Consider the following 17,526-nt stretch of genomic DNA (forward strand, 5'->3'; position numbering starts at 1 on the left):
AGACGAGAGGCCCACGGAAGAGGGTAGGAAGGGCGGCGAGGCGGTGCGCGCTCCAGGGACTGGCGGGAGGGAGCCAGGGCGGAGGGGCAGCCTGCCGGCCAAGCAGAGCCCCCGAGTCTGGCTGGCAAAAGCATAGGGGCCGAACAGACTGTGTTCCGACAGCAAGCGCATCTTAGCGTCTGGGAGGTCATAAGTTAACAGCTCTGCTCGGAAAGCGGGAAGGCTGGAGGACAAAGGGAGGGAGAGCTGCTGAGCCCCCAGACAGATGACAGAGCTCATTTTGGTGGGGAACAAAGGCGCTCGCCAGCGCCATCTCCCTCGCCCATCCCCCAGCCAAAATCCCAAAGGGAACCAGTTCCTGCCAGGGAACTTGCTCGCTCCGCGCAAACACCCAACTCTGTGCTTCTCGGAGCCAAACCTCCGGCAGCAGATCTGACTCCCTCGCGCTGCCACAGGGCCTCTCCTGAAGTGGATCACCTAAGGAGAAGCGAGCTAAGCCTGCCCCTCCTGGCCCTGTGCACCTTGCCTACCCACCCCAGGTAATACGACAGATCCCCAGCACCACAAGCCTGGCAGTGTGCAAGTAGCCCAGACGGGCCACACCACCCACAGTGAATCCTGCCCCTAGGAGAGGGGACAAGAAGGCACACACCAGTTTGACTGTGGCCCCAGTGGTGGGCTGGGGGCAGACATCAGGTCTGACTGCGGCCCTGCCCACCAACTCCAGTTATATACCACAGCACAGGGGAAGTGCCCTGCAGGTCCGCACCACTCCAGGGACTATCCAAAATGACCAAGCGGAAGAATTCCCCTCAGAAGAATCTCCAGGAAATAACAACAGCTAATGAACTGATCAAAAAGGATTTAAATAATATAACAGAAAGTGAATTTAGAATAATAGTCATAAAATTAATCGCTGGGCTTGAAAACAGTATAGAGGACAGCAGAGAATCTCTTGCTACAGAGATCAAGGGACTAAGGAACAGTCACGAGGAGCTGAAAAACGCTTTTAAACGAAATGCAAAACAAAATGGAAACCACGACGGCTCGGATTGAAGAGGCAGAGGAGAGAATAGGTGAACTAGAAGATAAAGTTATGGAAAAAGAGGAAGCTGAGAAAAAGAGAGATAAAAAAAATCCAGGAGTATGAGGGGAAAATTAGAGAACTAAGTGATACACTAAAAAGAAATAATATATGCATAATTGGTATCCCAGAGGAGGAAGAGAGAGGGAAAGGTGCTGAAGGGGTACTTGAAGAAATAATAGCTGAGAACTTCCCTGAACTGGGGAAGGAAAAAGGCATGAAATCCAAGAGGCACAGAGAACTCCCTTCAGACGTAACTTGAATTGATCTTCTGCATGACCTATCATAGTCAAACTGGCAAAATACAAGGATAAAGAGAAATTCTGAAAGCAGCAAGGGATAAACGTGCCCTCACATATAAAGGGAGACCTGTAAGACTCGTGACTGATCTCTCTTTTGAAACTTGGCAGGCCAGAAAGGATTGGCACGAGATCTTCAGTGTGCTAAACAGAAAAAAAATATGCAGCCGAGAATCCTATATCCAGCAAGTCTGTCATTTAGAATAGAAGGAGAGATAAAGGTCTTCCCAAACAAACAAAAACTGAGGGAATTTGTCACCACTAAACCAGCCCTACAAGAGATCCTAAGGGGGATCCTGCAAGACAAAGTACCAGAGACATCACTACAAGCATAAAACATACAGACATCACAATGACTCTAAACCCATATCTTTCTATAATAACACTGAATGTAAATGGATTAAATGTGCCAACCAAAAGACATAGGGTATCAGAATGGATAAAAAAACAAGACCCATCTATTTGCTGTCTACAAGAGACTCATTTTAGATCTGAGGACACCTTTAGATTGAGAGTGAGGGGATGGAGAACTATTTATCATGCTACTGGAAGTCAAAAGAAAGCTGGAGTAGCCATACTTATATCAGACAAACTAGACTTTAAAATAAAGGCTGTAACAAGAGATGAAGAAGGGCATTATATAATAATTGCAGGGTCTATCCATCAGGAAGAGCTAACAATTATAAATGTCTATGCGCCGAATACCGGAGCCCCCAAATATATAAAACAATTACTCACAAACATAAGCAACCTTATTGATAAGAATGTGGTAATTGCAGGGGACTTTAACACTCCACTTACAGAAATGGATACATCATCTAGACACAAGGTCAATAAAGAAACAAGGGCCCTGAATGATACATTGGATCAGATGGACTTGACAGATATATTTAGAACTCTGCATCCCAAAGCAACAGAATATGCTTTCTTCTCGAGTGCACATGGAACATTCTCCAAGGTAGATCACATACTGGGTCACAAAACAGCCCTTCATAAGTATACAAGAATTGAAATCATACCATGCATACTTTCAGACCACAATGCTATGAAGCTTGAAATCAACCACAGGAAACAGTCTGGAAAACCTCCAAAAGCATGGAGGTTAAAGAACACCCTACTAAAGAATGAGTGGGTCAACCAGGCAACTAGAGAAGAAATTAAAAAATATATGGAAACAAACGAAAATGAAAATACAACAATCCAAACGCTTTGGGATGCAGCGAAGGCAGTCCTGAGAGGAAAATACATCGCAATCCAGGCCTATCTCAAGAAACAAGAAAAATCCCAAATACAAAATCTAACAGCACACCTAAAGGAACTAGAAGCAGAACAGCAAAGGCAGCCTAAACCCAGCAGAAGAGAAATAACAAAGATCAGAGCAGAAATAAACAATATAGGATCTAAAAAAAACGGTAGAGCAGATCAACGAAACCAAGAGTTGGTTTTTTGAAAAAATAAACAAAATTGACAAACCTCTAGCCAGGCTTCTCAAAAAGAAAAGGGAGATGACCCAAATAGATAAAATCATGAATGAAAATGGAATTATTACAACCGATCCCTCAGAGATACAAACAATTATCAGGGAATACTATGAAAAATTATATGCCAACAAATTGGACAATCTGGAAGAAATGGACAAATTCCTAAACACCCACACTCTTCCAAAACTCAATCAGGAGGAAAGAGAAAGCTTGAACAGACCCATAACCAGCGAAGAAATTGAATCGGTTATCAAAAATCTCCCAACAGAGCCAAAGCATAAGAGACTGTTAAAAACTGAGAACAAACTGAGGGTTGATGGGGGGTGGGAGGGAGGGGAGGGTGGGTGATGGGTATTCAGGAGGGCACCTTTTGGGATGAGCACTGGGTGTTGTATGGAAACCAATTTGACAATAAATTTCATATATTGAAAAAAAAAACCTCCCAACAAATAAGAGTCCAGGACCAGATGGCTTCCCAGGGGAGTTCTACCAGATGTTTAAAGAGAGATAATACCTATCCTTCTCAAGCTATTCCAAGAAATAGAAAGGGAAGGAAAGCTTCCAGACTCATTCTATGAAGCCAGTATTACTTTGATTCCTAAACCAGACGGAGACCCAGTAAAAAAAGAGAACTACAGGCCAATATCCCTGATGAATATGGTTGCAAAAATTCTCAATGAGATACTAGCAAATCGAATTCAACAGCATATAAAAAGAATTATTCACCATGATCAAGTGGGATTCATTCCTGGGATGCAGGGCTGGTTCAACATTCGCAAATCAATCAACGTGATACATCACATTAATAAAAAAAAAAGAGAAGAACCATATGATCCTGTCAATCCATGCAGAAAAGGCCTTTGACAAAATCCAGCACCCTTTCTTAATAGAAACCCTTGAGAAAGTCGGGATAGAAGGAACATACTTACACATCATAAAAGCCATTTATGAAAAGCCCACAGCTAACATCATCCTCAATGGGGAAAAACTGAGAGCTTTTTCCCTGAGATCAGGAACACGACAGGGATGCCCACTCTCACCGCTGTTGTTTAACATAGTATCTCAGTGTGGTTTGATCTGTATTTCCCTGATGAGGAGTGATGTTGAGCATCTTTTCATGTGCCTGCTGGCCATCTGGATGTCTTCTTTAGAGAAGTGTCTATTCATGTTTTCTGCCCATTTCTTCACTGGATTATTTGTTTTTCAGGTGTGGAGTTTGGTGAGTTCTTTATAGATTTTGGATACTAGCCCTTTGTCTCATATGTCATTTGCAAACATCGTTTCCCATTCTGTAGGTTGCCTTTTAGTTTTGTTGCTTGTTTCCTTTGCAGTGCAGAAGCTTTTTATCTTCATGAGGCCCCAAAAGTTCATTTTTGCTTTTAATTCCCTTGCCTTTGGAGATGTGTCACGTAAGAAATTGCTGCGGCTGAGATCAGAGAGGTTATTTCCTGCTTTCTCCTCTAGGGTTTTGATGGTTTCCTGTCTCACATTCCGGTCATTTATCCATTTTGAGTTTATTTTTGTGAATGGTGTAAGAAAGTGGTCTCGTTTCATTCTTCCGCATGTTGCTGTCCAGTTCTCCCAGCATCATTTGTTAAAGAGACTTTTTTTCCATTGGATATTCTTTCCTGCTTTGTCAAAGATTAGTTGGCCATACTTTTGTGGGTCCAATTCTGGAGTCTCTATTCTATTCGATTGGTCTATGTGTCTATTTTTGTGTCAATACCATGCTGTCTTGATGATTACAGCTTTGTAGTAGAGGCTAAAGTCTGGGATTGTGATGCCTCCTGCTTTGGTCTTCTTCTTCAATATTACTTTGGCTATTCAGTGTGTTTTGTGGTTCCCACAAATTTTAGGATTGCTTGTTCTAGCTTCAAGAAGAATGCTGGTGCAATTTTGATTGGGATTGCATTGAATGTGTAGATAGCCTTGGGTAGTATTGACATTTTAACAATATTTACTCTTCCAATCCATGAGCATGGAATGTTTTTCCATTTCTTTGTATCTTCTTCAATTTCCTTCATAAGCTTTCTATAGTTTTCAGCATCCAGATCTTTTACATCTTTGGTTAGGTTTATTCCTAGGTATTTTATGCTTCTTGGTGCAATTGTGAATCGGATCAGTTTGTCTTTCTGTTGCTCCATTATTGGCGTATAAGAATGCAACTGATTTCTGTACATTGATTTTGTATCCTGCGACTTTGCTGAATCCATGTATCAGTTCTAGCAGATTTTTGGTGGAATCTATCGGGTTTTCCATGTATAATATCATGTCATCTACAAAAAGTGAAAGCTTGACTTCATCTTTGCCAATTTTGATGCCTTTGATTTCTTTTTTTGTCTGATTGCGGATGCTAGGACTTCCAACACCATGGTAAACACAGTGGTGAGAGTGGACATCCCTGTCATGTGTCTGATCTCAATCCCTCAGAAATACAAGCAATTCTCAGGGAATACCATGAAAAATTATATGCCAAAAAATTGGACAACCTGGAAGAAATGGACAAATTCCTAATCACCCACACACTTCCAAAACTCAAACAGGAAGAAATAAAAAATTTGATCAGTTATCAAAAATCTCCCAACAAATAGGAGTCCTGTACCACATGGTTTCCCTGGGGAATTCTACCAGACATTTAAAGCAGAGATAATACCTATCTTTCTCAAGCTGTTCCAAAAAATAGAAGGGGAAGGAAAACTTCTAGACTCATCCTTTGAAGCCAGCATTAATTTGATTCCTAAACCAGACAGATACCCAGCAAAAAAAAAAAAAGAGAACTACAAGCCAATATCCCTGATGAATATGGATGCAAAAATTCTCAGTAAGATTCTAGCAAGTCAAATTCAACAGCATATAAAAAGAGTTATTTACCATTTTCAAGTGGGATTCATTTCTGGGCTGCAGGGCTGGTGCAATATATGCAAATCAATCAGTGTGCTACATCACATTAATAAAAGAAAAGAAAAGAACCATGTGATCCTGTCAATCAATGCAGAAAAACCATTTGACAAAATTCAGCATCCTTTCTTAAAAAAAACCCTGGAGAAAGTTGGGATAGAAGGAACATACTTAAACACCATAAAGGCCACTTATGAAAAGCCCACAACTAATATCATCCTCAATGGGGAAAAACTGAGAGCTTTCCCGTTGTTGTTTTTTTAATAGCAACTCAAGCGGACTAAGACAGTGTCTACGTTTTGATAAATGCTCACACACACACACAAATGTTTGTTTCCATTTGCCATGAATCCACTTTCTATCTAAAACACTACCAATCAATGCACTATTTTTTCAAGAAGGAAAAATACACCCAAACTACTAAAATGAATTAAGGACATTTGAAAGTTAACCATATTTATTTGAATAGTGTACATATAGTCAAAAGTGACATTTGAATGCTAAAAGTGAACTTGAGCCTTTGCAAAGTCGATACAGTGTCCAAGCCGTCCTGAGTCATTAAGACTCCCAGTCTGAAACTCCACGTTTCCTTTGAAATTGGGTTTAAGTTCCCCTCAGCGCCTTGACCCAGCCCCTTTACCTGCCAGGCTCCCCGCATTTGGAAGGGCAGCTCCTTCAATCTGGGCCTGGAGCCCCCCGCTGGAGAAGCAGCAGGACAAGTAACAGTGCGCCCCCCAGCAGCAGGAGCGCCAGCGGCCACCCCCGCCTTGCGGCCTCCACCCAGCGCCGCCCCCGCCCCCACTGCGGACCCCACCCCCGCCCCAGACCGCGGGCCGCCAGCCGCGCGGCCACCAGACGGAGCGTGTCCTCGGGACGCGCGTGGCGCCGGGCCCACGCCAGGCCGTACACGTCGTCGGTGAAGGGCGCGCCGTCGTGCTCCAGCGCCAGCCGCTCCACCAGCGCCAGCAGCTCGCCCACCTGCGCATCGCGCTCGGCGCCCGCCGCCCGGTTGTCCAGGGCGCACACGCGGCCGCCGCACTCGGCCACCAGGGCCCGCAGCGCGCGGTTGTCGGTGGCGCGCACGTAGTCGTGCAGCGAGCCCCCCTCCAGGTCCTCCCGGCGCGTGAAGACGAGCACGGCGCGCGCCAGGACGCCGGCCCCGAACAGCTCGCGGACGCCGCGCGCCGCCTCCTCGTCCTGGGCGGTGAAGCGGCCCAGCTGCGTGACCAGCAGCAGCGCGTGCGGCCCGGGCGCCGAGAGCAGGTAGCAGCTGGCCCGCTCGGTGCAGTCCGGGTCCGCGCGCCGGCCTTGGGCGGTGAAGAGGTCGGGGGTGTCGGTGACCTCCACGCGCCACCCGGCCCAGCTGCGGCTCCCCAGGGCGCAGCTTCTGGTCACCGGGGTGGCCGCGAGCCTGGACGGGAAGAGCCTGTGGCCCAGGATGCTGTTGCCCGTGGCGCTCTTGCCCACTCCGGTCCTGCCGGCCAGGATGAGCCTGAGCCTGCGCTCCTGCGCCTGCGGCTGCTGGTCGTCCGGGTCCTGGGAACCTGTGAGGACAGAGTAGGCGTGGGCCGCCGGCCTGAGAGCGCGCGTCCCGCTCCACCGGGGCTCCGGGCTGCCTCCTGAACGGAGGAGGGCACCGACGCCTCCCGCTTCCGCTTGTCCAACCGGGCCTTTCCCAGGCGCTCTGGTTAGAGCTTGTGCGACTCCGGGGGCATCTGTAGCCACCTCTCTTCCATCTTTGGCTCCAGTGCGTGCACCTGTCCCCCAGTCCATGCTCCTGCACCGGGTGCACACTGCTCTGGAGGGTCCCCCTCAACGGTCGCAGGCCATGACTTCAGCTGACATTGCCTCTGGTCGTCCGCACCGTGCAGAGCTGCTCCGTGCTTGACGACTTCCCAGGCCTCTGCCAGACTTCTCCCAGGGCCATCCCAGTGAGGAGATGCGGGAGGGCATAGAAGGCCTGGGAGTGAAGGGCTGTCTGGAGTCCCAGACACCCCGGGTTGGAATCACACCCCCGCATGTGCCAGCTGTGGAACCCTGGGCAAGTTTAGTCTAAGCGTTCAACGTCTTCTGCATAATGGGAGGGGTGACAGAGAGTTGTGTCTCCCAGGGTTGCTCAGAGTATTCGGTGACAGGATCTCTTTGCTTCTTCCCTTCCTCCACTTCCCCTCCTCCTCCCTCTTCTCTCTAGGAAACCTGCTTCCAGTAAGACACAGTTAACCCTCCATCCTTGTTCACGTATACAGTCTACCTGGTAAACCGTGTTCCCTCTAGTCCATGATCTCAACCCTCCACATCTTCTGTGGGGATCGGACTAGATATATTATCCTCATTGTACCCTTTGGGACCCAAGGCACAGTCTGGTCAAGGCACTTAATATCCTACAGTAGGGCAGGGGCAGAGGTCCAGCAAAAATACAAAGCTGGGGCTCTAGCTGTTTCACCCCAGCATGGGGACATGTCTGGGATTTGTCTCTGTTCAGTCTTTTTTTTTTTTTTAATGTTTATTTATTTTTGAGAGAGACAGAGAATGCGAGTGGGTTGGGACAGAGAGAGAGGGAGACGAATCTGAAACAGGCTCTAGGCTCTGAACTGTCAGCACAGAGCCCAACGTGGGGCTCGAACTCACGAGCTGCGAGATCATGACCTGAGCTGAAGTCAGACGCTCAACCGACTGAGCCACCCAGGTGCCCCAATGTCTCTGTTCAGTCTTGAGTTAGCCCATGGCCTTGGGACCCAGAGCTGATGCCTAGGGGCAAGTACACACTGAGATCAGTTCTTACCATAGGCATTTTCTTCATCCCTGGCCATCTTGCGTCCTCCCATGCCCACCTGAAAGAGTTCCAAACACAACCTGTTAGTTCCTTCATTCCGTCAATCATTCATTCGTTTATCGAATAGGTATAACTACCTAAGGTGGCTCAGGCAAGGTCCAAAGAGCTGGTGACATCCCAATGAAAAGGTCATGCTTCCTGCCCTCCTCTGAACATCAGAATTTGGGGAAGAACCCTGGAAGGACCTGGTTGCTATTGGAACCAAACCGTGCGATCCTTTGGTGAGCCTCATTAGTCCTTTCAGGGACCATGAATGCAAATGACAGAATGATGGTGATAACCCGTCCTGTGTGTCAGTGAGTGAGCCTTAGCTGAGAATTTCCCAGGTAATTTATGTCAGTGGCATTAACTGTAGGCACAAAGTTTTCCCAGAAGATTCCACAGCCAGGGGAGACTTTGGAAAACCCTGAGAATCAGAAATTCTCCTCAGTGACTTAGGGAACCACCTTAGGGCGGTTGGCCAGGGAGGGGCGGGGGGGGGGGACAAGAAGAGAGTTTGCAGTTTGCTTTTGAAAATTGGAAACGATACCTATCTCCCATGCTGATGTGAAGAACCTGTGATCTACTCTCCGAAGACCAAAGAATTTGGCTTGTGTCATTTGTGTAAATATGACCTGTGTGCTGGAGAGATCGGACACTCCCTTCTGGCTCCTGGTGTTCCTGCCCCGAATCTGAGGCCTCTCAAACTAAGCAATGACCCCAAGTCTGGCAGGATTTACTACAGATAGCCACTGACTGATGGAGTCTGCTTGATCTCACAAGGACCCGGTCACAAGGGCGCAGCTCTGCTCTGTCTGCTTCGCCAGCCGTGTGTCCCAATCACGCACCTTCTGGGTCCGCTGCTCTGCAGAGGACAGGTTTCAGGGCCTTTCCAGCCCACCTGTGCGCTCACCCCCATGACCACTCCTTCTCTCCCACATTTCTGTCTGAGTCCTGTCTGTGCTCTGCCATCCATTTCAAATGCTACCTCTTCATGGCAACACCTGGCTACTGCCGTGTCCCATGGGCAACACACAAGGACAAGCAAAGGGAAGGGTTGATTGATAACTTGTCTCTGTCCCGTTAGATGACAGTTTGTCTTCTGCGTAACGCCCCTTTCGGCTCCCCAAAGCCCTTGGTAAAGTTGATCCCACAGGCCTCAGGTAAGTAGTGATCTTGTGTGTAAAAATTAGCAAACTCCCGTAACTGACTGCACAGCAGAACTGAAGAAACAGCCGGAAGATTCAGTGCAAAGAACAAGAATTTAGCTAAAGCAAGAAGTCCTTATCGATGACAGAACTGACCAAGCGTGCTCTAGGAAATCCACTGGCCTCCTGGCCTTTATGGGATTTCTCAAAGGTTTGCAGTGGTTTGGGATGGGATTTGAAAAATTCTTCCAGAGTTTCTGAGAGCTGACATCTGGGGTTTAGAGGCTTGGAGTCATTGACTGATGTAGAACATGGAGACTCATAGCATCTTAAATGCAATTGGATATTATGTAGTCCCCTGCTTCCTGAACCTGCTGTCTTTTGGAGGTATCTATGGGAGTCTTTAAAATATATATTTGACCTTTTGTTTCATAGATCTGTACTTTAATAAGAAAAAAGTGGGTGCCTTTGTGGCTCAGTCTGTTAAGTGTCTGACTCTTAATTTTGGTTCAGCTCATGATCTCATGGTTTGTGGGTTTGAGTCTCTCATCAGGCTCTGTGCTGATAGCACAGAGCCTGCTTCGGATTCTCTCTCCTTCTTCTTCATGTGTGCCTCCCCTGCTCACATGTCTGTCTAAAAAATAAACAAACAAACAAATAAATAAATAATAAATAAACGTTAAAAAAACGGTATCTCTCACCCCTCCTCCTGAGGGATTTCTTTTTTTTTTTTTAATTTTTTACTGTTTCCTTATTTTTTTGAGGGACGGTGAGACAGAGCATGAGCAGGGAAGGGTCAGAGAGAGAGAGGGAGACGAAGAATCCAAAGTAGGCCCCAGGCACTGAACTGACAGCACAGAATCCATCCCAGGGCTCAAAGCTTAATGGACCAAGCCACCGAGGCACCCTCCCCAACCCTCTGAGTGATTCTAATGCATTGGGTCCCTGCTGTGAGTTTGCGAGCCATTCATCCTGTCCAAGCCCTTCATGTATAGCCAGTGTGTGGGGATAAAGAGGGCTCCATCCCACAGAGCCTGGGCAGCTTGGGTGGGGGACGGGATGTGCAAGGACACACAAGCACGTGTACTGCAGAGGTCTGAAGACCATGTTCATAACTGTTGCTGGCTCCTGCAAGTCCCTGGGGGTGCACAGGGCTGAGGAGGTGGAGGGTGTGAGTGGGGTTCGGCTCACAGACACGATTTCCACTCTGCGATGTGTTCTGAGGTTAGACTCACTTGTTTGTCCTCAGAAATGTCTCTCTCCTTGGCTGCACATGCCCTCAGAGGGAGTGTCTGCAGCTTTCTCCAGCGTGCTCCGCCCTGACAGTGCTTCTAGCAAACACCTTTCTGACCATGCGAGGAGCAGGGCAGGACGAAGTATGTAGTCCCAAGTAAAAGTGTGCGCACTCCAGGGCTGGAGAAGATGCTTACCATTTCTTCTTCCCTTGCTTGTTCTGAAACTCAGAGCTCCCTGAAAAGCCTGCAAGGGTGAAGTTATTCTTTCTAGATCGTGCTCCCCTTCCTGGGAGGTAGTAGAATGCAGGCGCCCACTCAGTGAGCTGCAACCAGGCCCTGAATTTCTTAGAGCCCCCCTACGCCCCCAATTCCTCCACTCCCCCCTGCCCCAGGTGGCTCCCTTCCTCCCCGTGTGTGCTCACCTTCCAGCAGAAGTGGTGACAGGCTCTGCTGTTGGCTGCAGAAACCCGTGACCTGGTGCTGTGCCTTGGGTTGTGAGTACAGAGGCTGTTCCTGCCAGCACAGCACAGGGAGGAAGTCTCAGAGCCCAGGGAGGAAGGGCCCAGTGGTGCCGATTTAAAGGGACAGGACATGGGCCAGGTGGGCCAGCAAGTGGTGCCTTTGTGTTGTTTCCACTGCACAACCCACCTGTGCTGCTGGGACTGTGCTGATCCTTTCCGAAGGTCGTTGTGGCACCACATCTTGTTCCCGGGAGGGGCTGTAACCTCAGTGAAGGGCAGTTTAGACTTCTGAGGCCTGTTCTCAGTTTTGGCCTCTGCCCACTATTATCTCCAGTTGCCTTTTGCTTTTTGGGTGTTTTCCTATAAAATGGCCTCTTGAGAATCTCCTTCCCCAGGAATCAAGGAGGAATCCTTGACTGGACATCAGCGTGGACAGGGCCACCAATGTGGTCCTATCTGCCAGTCTCCTCATTCCTAAAGAAAAAGAGGTCTTTTCAGCTATTAAAGATCAGACAGCAGGAAGAGGATGGAATTTTCATAGGAGACTTAGTTTAGCCTCAAGTTGGTATCTCTGACCCAAGTGTCTGTTTCTCCTCTCAGGAGGTCATGAGAGAGGAAAATAGCCGTGAGTAAAATAGCCAGACAATTGTGGAGAGAAGGCTACAACAGCGAATGGTGCTATGTGCCCTGGACCTGGTTTGTTCTGGAATCATCTCTGCGAGCTTGCCTAACTCACTTACAGTTTCTGGAGTCAACTCTCCCCGTGTGTAGAGAGGGCTTTCAGTTAACCTGAAGCTAATGCTCTGGGGCCTGATTTTTAGCCAGTCTTGCCAGTTCATTCTCTCTAGTGAAGATACCTCACCCATGGCCCTCCACCTTATCCCCCCCCCCACATGCTATCCAGCTTTATTGAGATATAATTGAAATGTAACACTGTAATTTTAAAGGGTGCAATGTGTTGATTTGATACACTCCATATTGCAAAATAATTGCCACCACAGTATTATTAGCTAACACCTGCATCACATCACATATTTACCATTACTCGTTTTGAGTGAGAACATTTAAGATCATCTACTCTCCTGTAACTATTAAGGTATGATACAGTGGTATGAGCTATAGTCACTCTGCTGCACGTTAGATCCCCACAACTTAATCATCTTATAACTGGAACTTTGTACTCTTTGACCAATGTCTCCCCATCCCCCCATCCCCCAGCCCCTTGTCACCACTGTTCTACTCTCCATTTCTATCAGTTTGGCTTTTTAAAATTCCAATAAAATGATATCATACAGTGTGTGTTTTTCTCTGTTCGACCTGTTTCGCTTACGATAATGCCCTCAAGTTTGACCCTGTTGTTGCAAATGACAAGATGTTCCTCTTTCTTTTCACAGAACAATATATATATACCCATAGATGGACGCTTAGGTTGCTTCGACATCTTGGCTATTGTGAGCAATGCTGTAGGGAGCTTGTGAGTACAGATCTTTCTTTGAGATCTTGCTTGCATTTCTTCTGGATAAATACCCAGAAGTGGGATTGCTGGATCAAATGTAATTCTACCTATAATTTTTGGAGGACCGTCCATACTGTTTTCCACAGTGGCTGCACCAATTTGCGTCCCATGCACAGAGCACAAGGTTTCCCTTTTCTCCACATCCTCCCTAATACTTGTTACCTCTTGTCTTCTTGAGGATAGCCATTCTCACAGGTGTGAGGGGAAACCTCATTGTGGTTTTGATTTGCGTTTCCCCTGATGATGGTGATACTGAGCACATCTTCATGCACCTATGTGCCACCTGGATGTCCTCTTTGGGAAAATGCCTGTTTAGTTCCTCTGTCCTTTTTAAATAAATTGCTCGGGTGTTGCTATTAATTATATGAGTTCTGTATGTATGTTGGGTATTAACCCTTTATCAAATATACGATTTGCAAATACTTTCTCCCATTTAAATTTTTTTTTCAACGTTTATTTATTTTTGGGACAGAGAGAGACAGAGCATGAACGGGGGAGGGGCAGAGAGAGAGGGAGACACAGAATCGGAAACGGGCTCCAGGCTCCGAGCCATCAGCCCAGAGCCCGACGCGGGGCTCGAACTCACGGACCGCGAGATCGTGACCTGGCTGAAGTCGGACGCTTAACCGACTGCGCCACCCAGGCGCCCCTACTTTCTCCCATTTAATCGGGTGCCTTTTTGTATTGTTGATGGTTTCCTTTGCCAGGCAGAAGCTTATTAGTTGGATGTAATCTCACTTGTTCATTTTATCTGTCCCTGCCTTTGCTTTTGTGGTCAAATCCAAAAAATTATTGCCAAGACTGATGTAAAGGAGCTTACCCCCTGTTATACTCTAGGATTTCAAGTCTCTGAGATTTATTGAGGCTCATTTTATGGCCTATTGGTCATATTTAGGAGAACGTTCTCTGTGTACCTGAACAGAATGCATAATCTACTTCGTTGGGTAAAGTGCTCTAGTGTTAGGTCTAGTTGGTTTATCTGTGGGTCACATCTCTTTCTGTTTTGCCCTTCTGATTAGCTGTGGTACGCGTTGGTCAACATGGACATTGAGGTCTACAGCTTGTTGTTGAAGTGTCTATTTCTCCTTGACGCCTGTTATTTTTTGCTTCCTGTGTTTTGGGGCTCAATTGTGAAGTTCATGTGTGTTTATAATTATTACATCTTCAAATTCACTGAATCTTTGTTCTAGCCATTCAAATCTATCGTTGAGCTCCACTAGTAAAATTTTCATTTCAGTCATACTTTTCCGCTGCAGAATTTCTATTTTGTTGTTTAAAACAGCGATTTCTGTATTCTTATGGACACACAGACAGCAGCAAATCAAGGCCTAGAAAGGCAGAAAGGGAATAGTACCCAGAGCCACTAGACCATGTTCCCTAAAATACCCAGTTTTTAACAAGAACTGTAAGATGTACAACGAAACAGGAAGGTGTGACCCATATACTGGAAAATCTGAGGCCACAGGAATTGCCTGGCAGAGGCCCTGGATGTTGGATTCAGAGACAGGGCTTCCAAAGAGCAGTTCTAAGCATGTTGAAAGAACTGAAGGAAATCAGTATGAAAACTCCCCCCACTGGTACCATACTTGATGAAAGGCTGAGAGCTTGGCCCCTGTGATCAGAGATAAGACAAGGATATCTGCTCTGGTTGCTTCAATGCAACTTTGTGCAGGGGGTTTGCGTGTTTGGCTGGACTCTCCTGGTGAAGTCTGCTTCCCCTGCAGGGTGAAACCTCTGGTGTCTCTCCTCAGAGGGTGCAGCCTGGGCCTGCACAGTCCTGGGAGGTGACAGTTGTCTTAGCCCCAGTGTGTGTGTCTTTCCCTAACCACTCTGTCTGTCTGTACTATACCCAGTGGTTAAACCTACTGACCACCAGCTGATTCTTCCCAAGATACTGTTCTCTTGCTGGGAGGCTTAGGGGACAGGGAGCCCCAGCTTCTTGGCCACACCTCCCAGAAGGCAGTTTCCTTCCAGAGGAGGTGAGTGTGTGTTGGAAGGGAGGAAGCATCTTATGGTAAACGTCACAGACTCACTGTTCTTACTAGTATTTAGTAGATTTTTTTTTTGAAATAGGTCTTTCTTCATTTGCTGAATGATCTTAGAACAACATTAAGAGACTTTAATATATTTTTAAAAATATATACGTTGCACCACTTATGGCTGTCCCACCAGTACTAGGTCTGTAGGGTTCCTCCAGGGCATATGGAAGCCTGTCCTAGTTTTGGGTCAAACTCTGGCCACAGGCCAACTGCCCTTTTCTTCCTTCCTGCTGGCTGCCTGGAGTTTGCCTCATTTTGTCTTCCCCTTCAGGTGTCTTAGTACAGTTAAATGAAACACCGTCAAAAGGGAGCCAGGCAGCAGTTAACACCGTCTTACAGACAGCTGTCTTTATACGGAGTCCCGCTGTCCTACTAACTGCAGATATGGTGAACTTGCAGAGGGTGAGAGAGACGCTGGCCTCTCCCTGTATTTCCAAAGAGTCGTTTTATTCTTTCACAGCTTGGACATGTCTCATTTCAGTGCAACTTTCACGTTCTATATCTTCCTGATAAATAAATAATAGTCAAAATAATAAGGCTGCTCGGCTGTTTGTTAGCTATTTATGTTTTGAGTGAAAATTTTTTAAAACTTGGGGGAACCTGGGGGGCTCATTTGGTTGAACATCCAACTCATGGTTTCACCTCAGAACGATGATCTCACGGTACTTGAATCAAGCCCTGTGTTGGGCTCTGTGCTGGCAGGGAGTGTGCTTGGGATCCTCTGTCTTCCTCTTTATCTAGCCTTCCCCTCCTCATTCTCTCTCTCTCTCAAAATTAACGAATAAACTTTCATCAATCAATCAATCATTCAATGAACAAACAACCAGTAGAAAAATTGGTCAAAATTTTGGAAGATAGCAGCATCCATGTGCACCTGTTCTAAGAAAGAGCAGAACTGACTTGTTCAGCCCACATCAGGGTCAAAAGATCTAGCTGCTGTGCTTGCTTTGAACGGGCCCTGGTTGGAGATTCCCAGGAAGACGTCCACCTCATCCTCAGGCCAGCACCAGCCTGGGAGAGATGGAAAAATTATCCTGTGCAGAGGCCAGTGAGATCTCCATGGTGGGGTTCCTCCTTGGCCCCGCCTTCCTGCCCCAGTCCCTTTTGAGCACAAGAGCAGCCACAAATGAGAAGACATGAACCTGTGACCTTGCCTTTGTGGCCTGATGAGGAAGACAGACTCGGGAGAGGTGAGGCAGGAAATTGCTGGGGCTGAAGTAAGATGTATGTTTTTCTCTGCATGAGTGAATTTACGAGAAATCACCCTGTTGCCCGTTTCTTGAAAATGCAAGGGACTGTGGGAAACAATAACAGAAAAAACTGTGCTGTGATATGGTGCCATAAATATAACAGTCTTTCCTTTATCCCTCGTTAAAGATTTACTTACCGTGTTTATCATTTGTAATAAAGCACTCGAGACCCTCCACAAAGATGAGAGTGAAGCAATAAAAGATGTCAAGTTGAAACCAAAAGAAAGAAACGAAGGTAACAGCAGAAACCGTGCCAACTTTGTTCTGAATCCCAGAGAGGGCAGATCACTGAAGGCTGTCGGCTGGTCCTGGCAGCCTGTGAGTTCTTTCCCTGACCCCCATTCTCCCAAACCGCCTCTTCCACCGTTGGTACCGAGGAATGGCTAAGAATCCAGGGTCCATCCAAGCAAAGGCTGTGGGGTTTGGAGGCGTGGAACTGGAAAGTCTAGGCGGATGAGTGAGGAAGGATGCTGTGTGTGTGGAGAGTAGCAGAGAACTCGGGGTGAAACATGCCTGTGCCTTTGCTTCTTGTGTTCATGGCTGTCGGTGCTGGCTGGTAAATAAAGGTGATGTCCATAACCATCTGTAAGTGTCCATTACTCTGATGGCCCTTGGGACATCAAAGCCCTGGGGAAAGAAGGCCCATACTCATATTCACACCTGGGTCCTCCAGCCAGGAGTCTTGGGACTGGGCCCTCCTCAGGGTCTCCCTTTGGGGGCCACAGGCCCCTGTTCCACCTGGAGATTTATACCTACAGCCAACCAACACCTGAGAAGTTGTGTGGGTAAGTGGGACCAGGCTCATGAATCATGCTGGGGTGGGGGGAGAGACTTGGGATTCGTCCTCGTTGGGAGAGGCCCAGATAGTCTCGCATGGTGCTATTCTGTAGGAGGCATTGAATTGAGACAATCTGGGACTTCTTATCCATAAAGATACTGGGGCACATGGGGATTGTGGGTTTTTGGGGTCTGTTTGTGTTTGGGTTTTCTCCAAGCCATAGATCTTGATCGTGGCAGAATCAGGCCCACACACTTTTCCACTGACTGATTTTCATATATTAAGGAGACATTTTTGCTGATTAAGAGAAAATAGTCCTTTGTGCAGTGTTGGTATTCTGTAAGAGCAAGAGATTGATTGTTGCTGCTGGGACTGGGGCCCGCTTTTACCTCTGACCCACAGCTCATGGCGCTCTGACAGGCTGCCTGTTTGCCTTCCGAGTTCAGGAGGCCTTAACCGCACTCCCAGGTCTTAAATTCCTGTGTGTCTCTTTAAAAGAAACAATTGTTAGTTTTTGTTTTGGTG

The 17,526-nt window shown here is 47.1% G+C and overlaps 2 protein-coding genes and 1 pseudogene across 8 annotated transcripts in view; 2 read left to right on the forward strand and 1 right to left on the reverse strand.

Annotated features, from left to right (window-relative positions):
• The window catches only part of LOC115509360, a 214,832-nt pseudogene that overhangs the window by 161,222 nt on the left and 36,084 nt on the right, over positions 1–17,526 (forward strand).
• The window catches only part of LOC115509357 (GTPase IMAP family member 7-like), a 56,315-nt gene that overhangs the window by 21,339 nt on the left and 17,450 nt on the right, over positions 1–17,526 (forward strand). The window contains exon 1 of one of the 5 annotated variants that reach the window (XM_030308753.2): positions 16,982–17,004. The exons of 3 other annotated variants lie outside the window; for them this stretch is intronic. The gene's annotated coding sequence lies outside the window, so the exon portion shown is untranslated. Of the gene's footprint in view, positions 1–16,981; positions 17,005–17,526 lie in introns of those variants that run through there. One more of the 5 variants, XM_030308756.2, reaches the window with a different exon arrangement.
• Positions 6,202–11,570, reverse strand: LOC115527380 (GTPase IMAP family member 1-like). Of its 3 annotated transcripts, none has more exons than XM_032592481.1 (4): positions 11,380–11,448; positions 10,958–11,201; positions 8,545–8,593; positions 6,202–7,306 (listed from the first exon to the last, which is right to left on the reverse strand). In XM_032592481.1, the coding sequence occupies exons 3-4, from the start codon at positions 8,585–8,587 to the stop codon at positions 6,438–6,440; spliced, it is 912 nt and encodes a 303-aa protein (XP_032448372.1). In that variant the 5' UTR covers positions 8,588–8,593; positions 10,958–11,201; positions 11,380–11,448; the 3' UTR covers positions 6,202–6,437. The 3 variants fall into 3 exon arrangements, with proteins under 3 accessions (XP_032448372.1, XP_032448371.1, XP_030190841.1); XM_032592480.1 differs by having other exon boundaries at positions 11,153–11,201; positions 11,380–11,436; XM_030334981.2 differs by lacking the exon at positions 10,958–11,201 and having other exon boundaries at positions 11,380–11,570.

This window comes from Lynx canadensis, chromosome A2 (genome assembly GCF_007474595.2).
Source record: "Lynx canadensis isolate LIC74 chromosome A2, mLynCan4.pri.v2, whole genome shotgun sequence".
NCBI lineage: Eukaryota > Metazoa > Chordata > Mammalia > Carnivora > Felidae > Lynx > Lynx canadensis.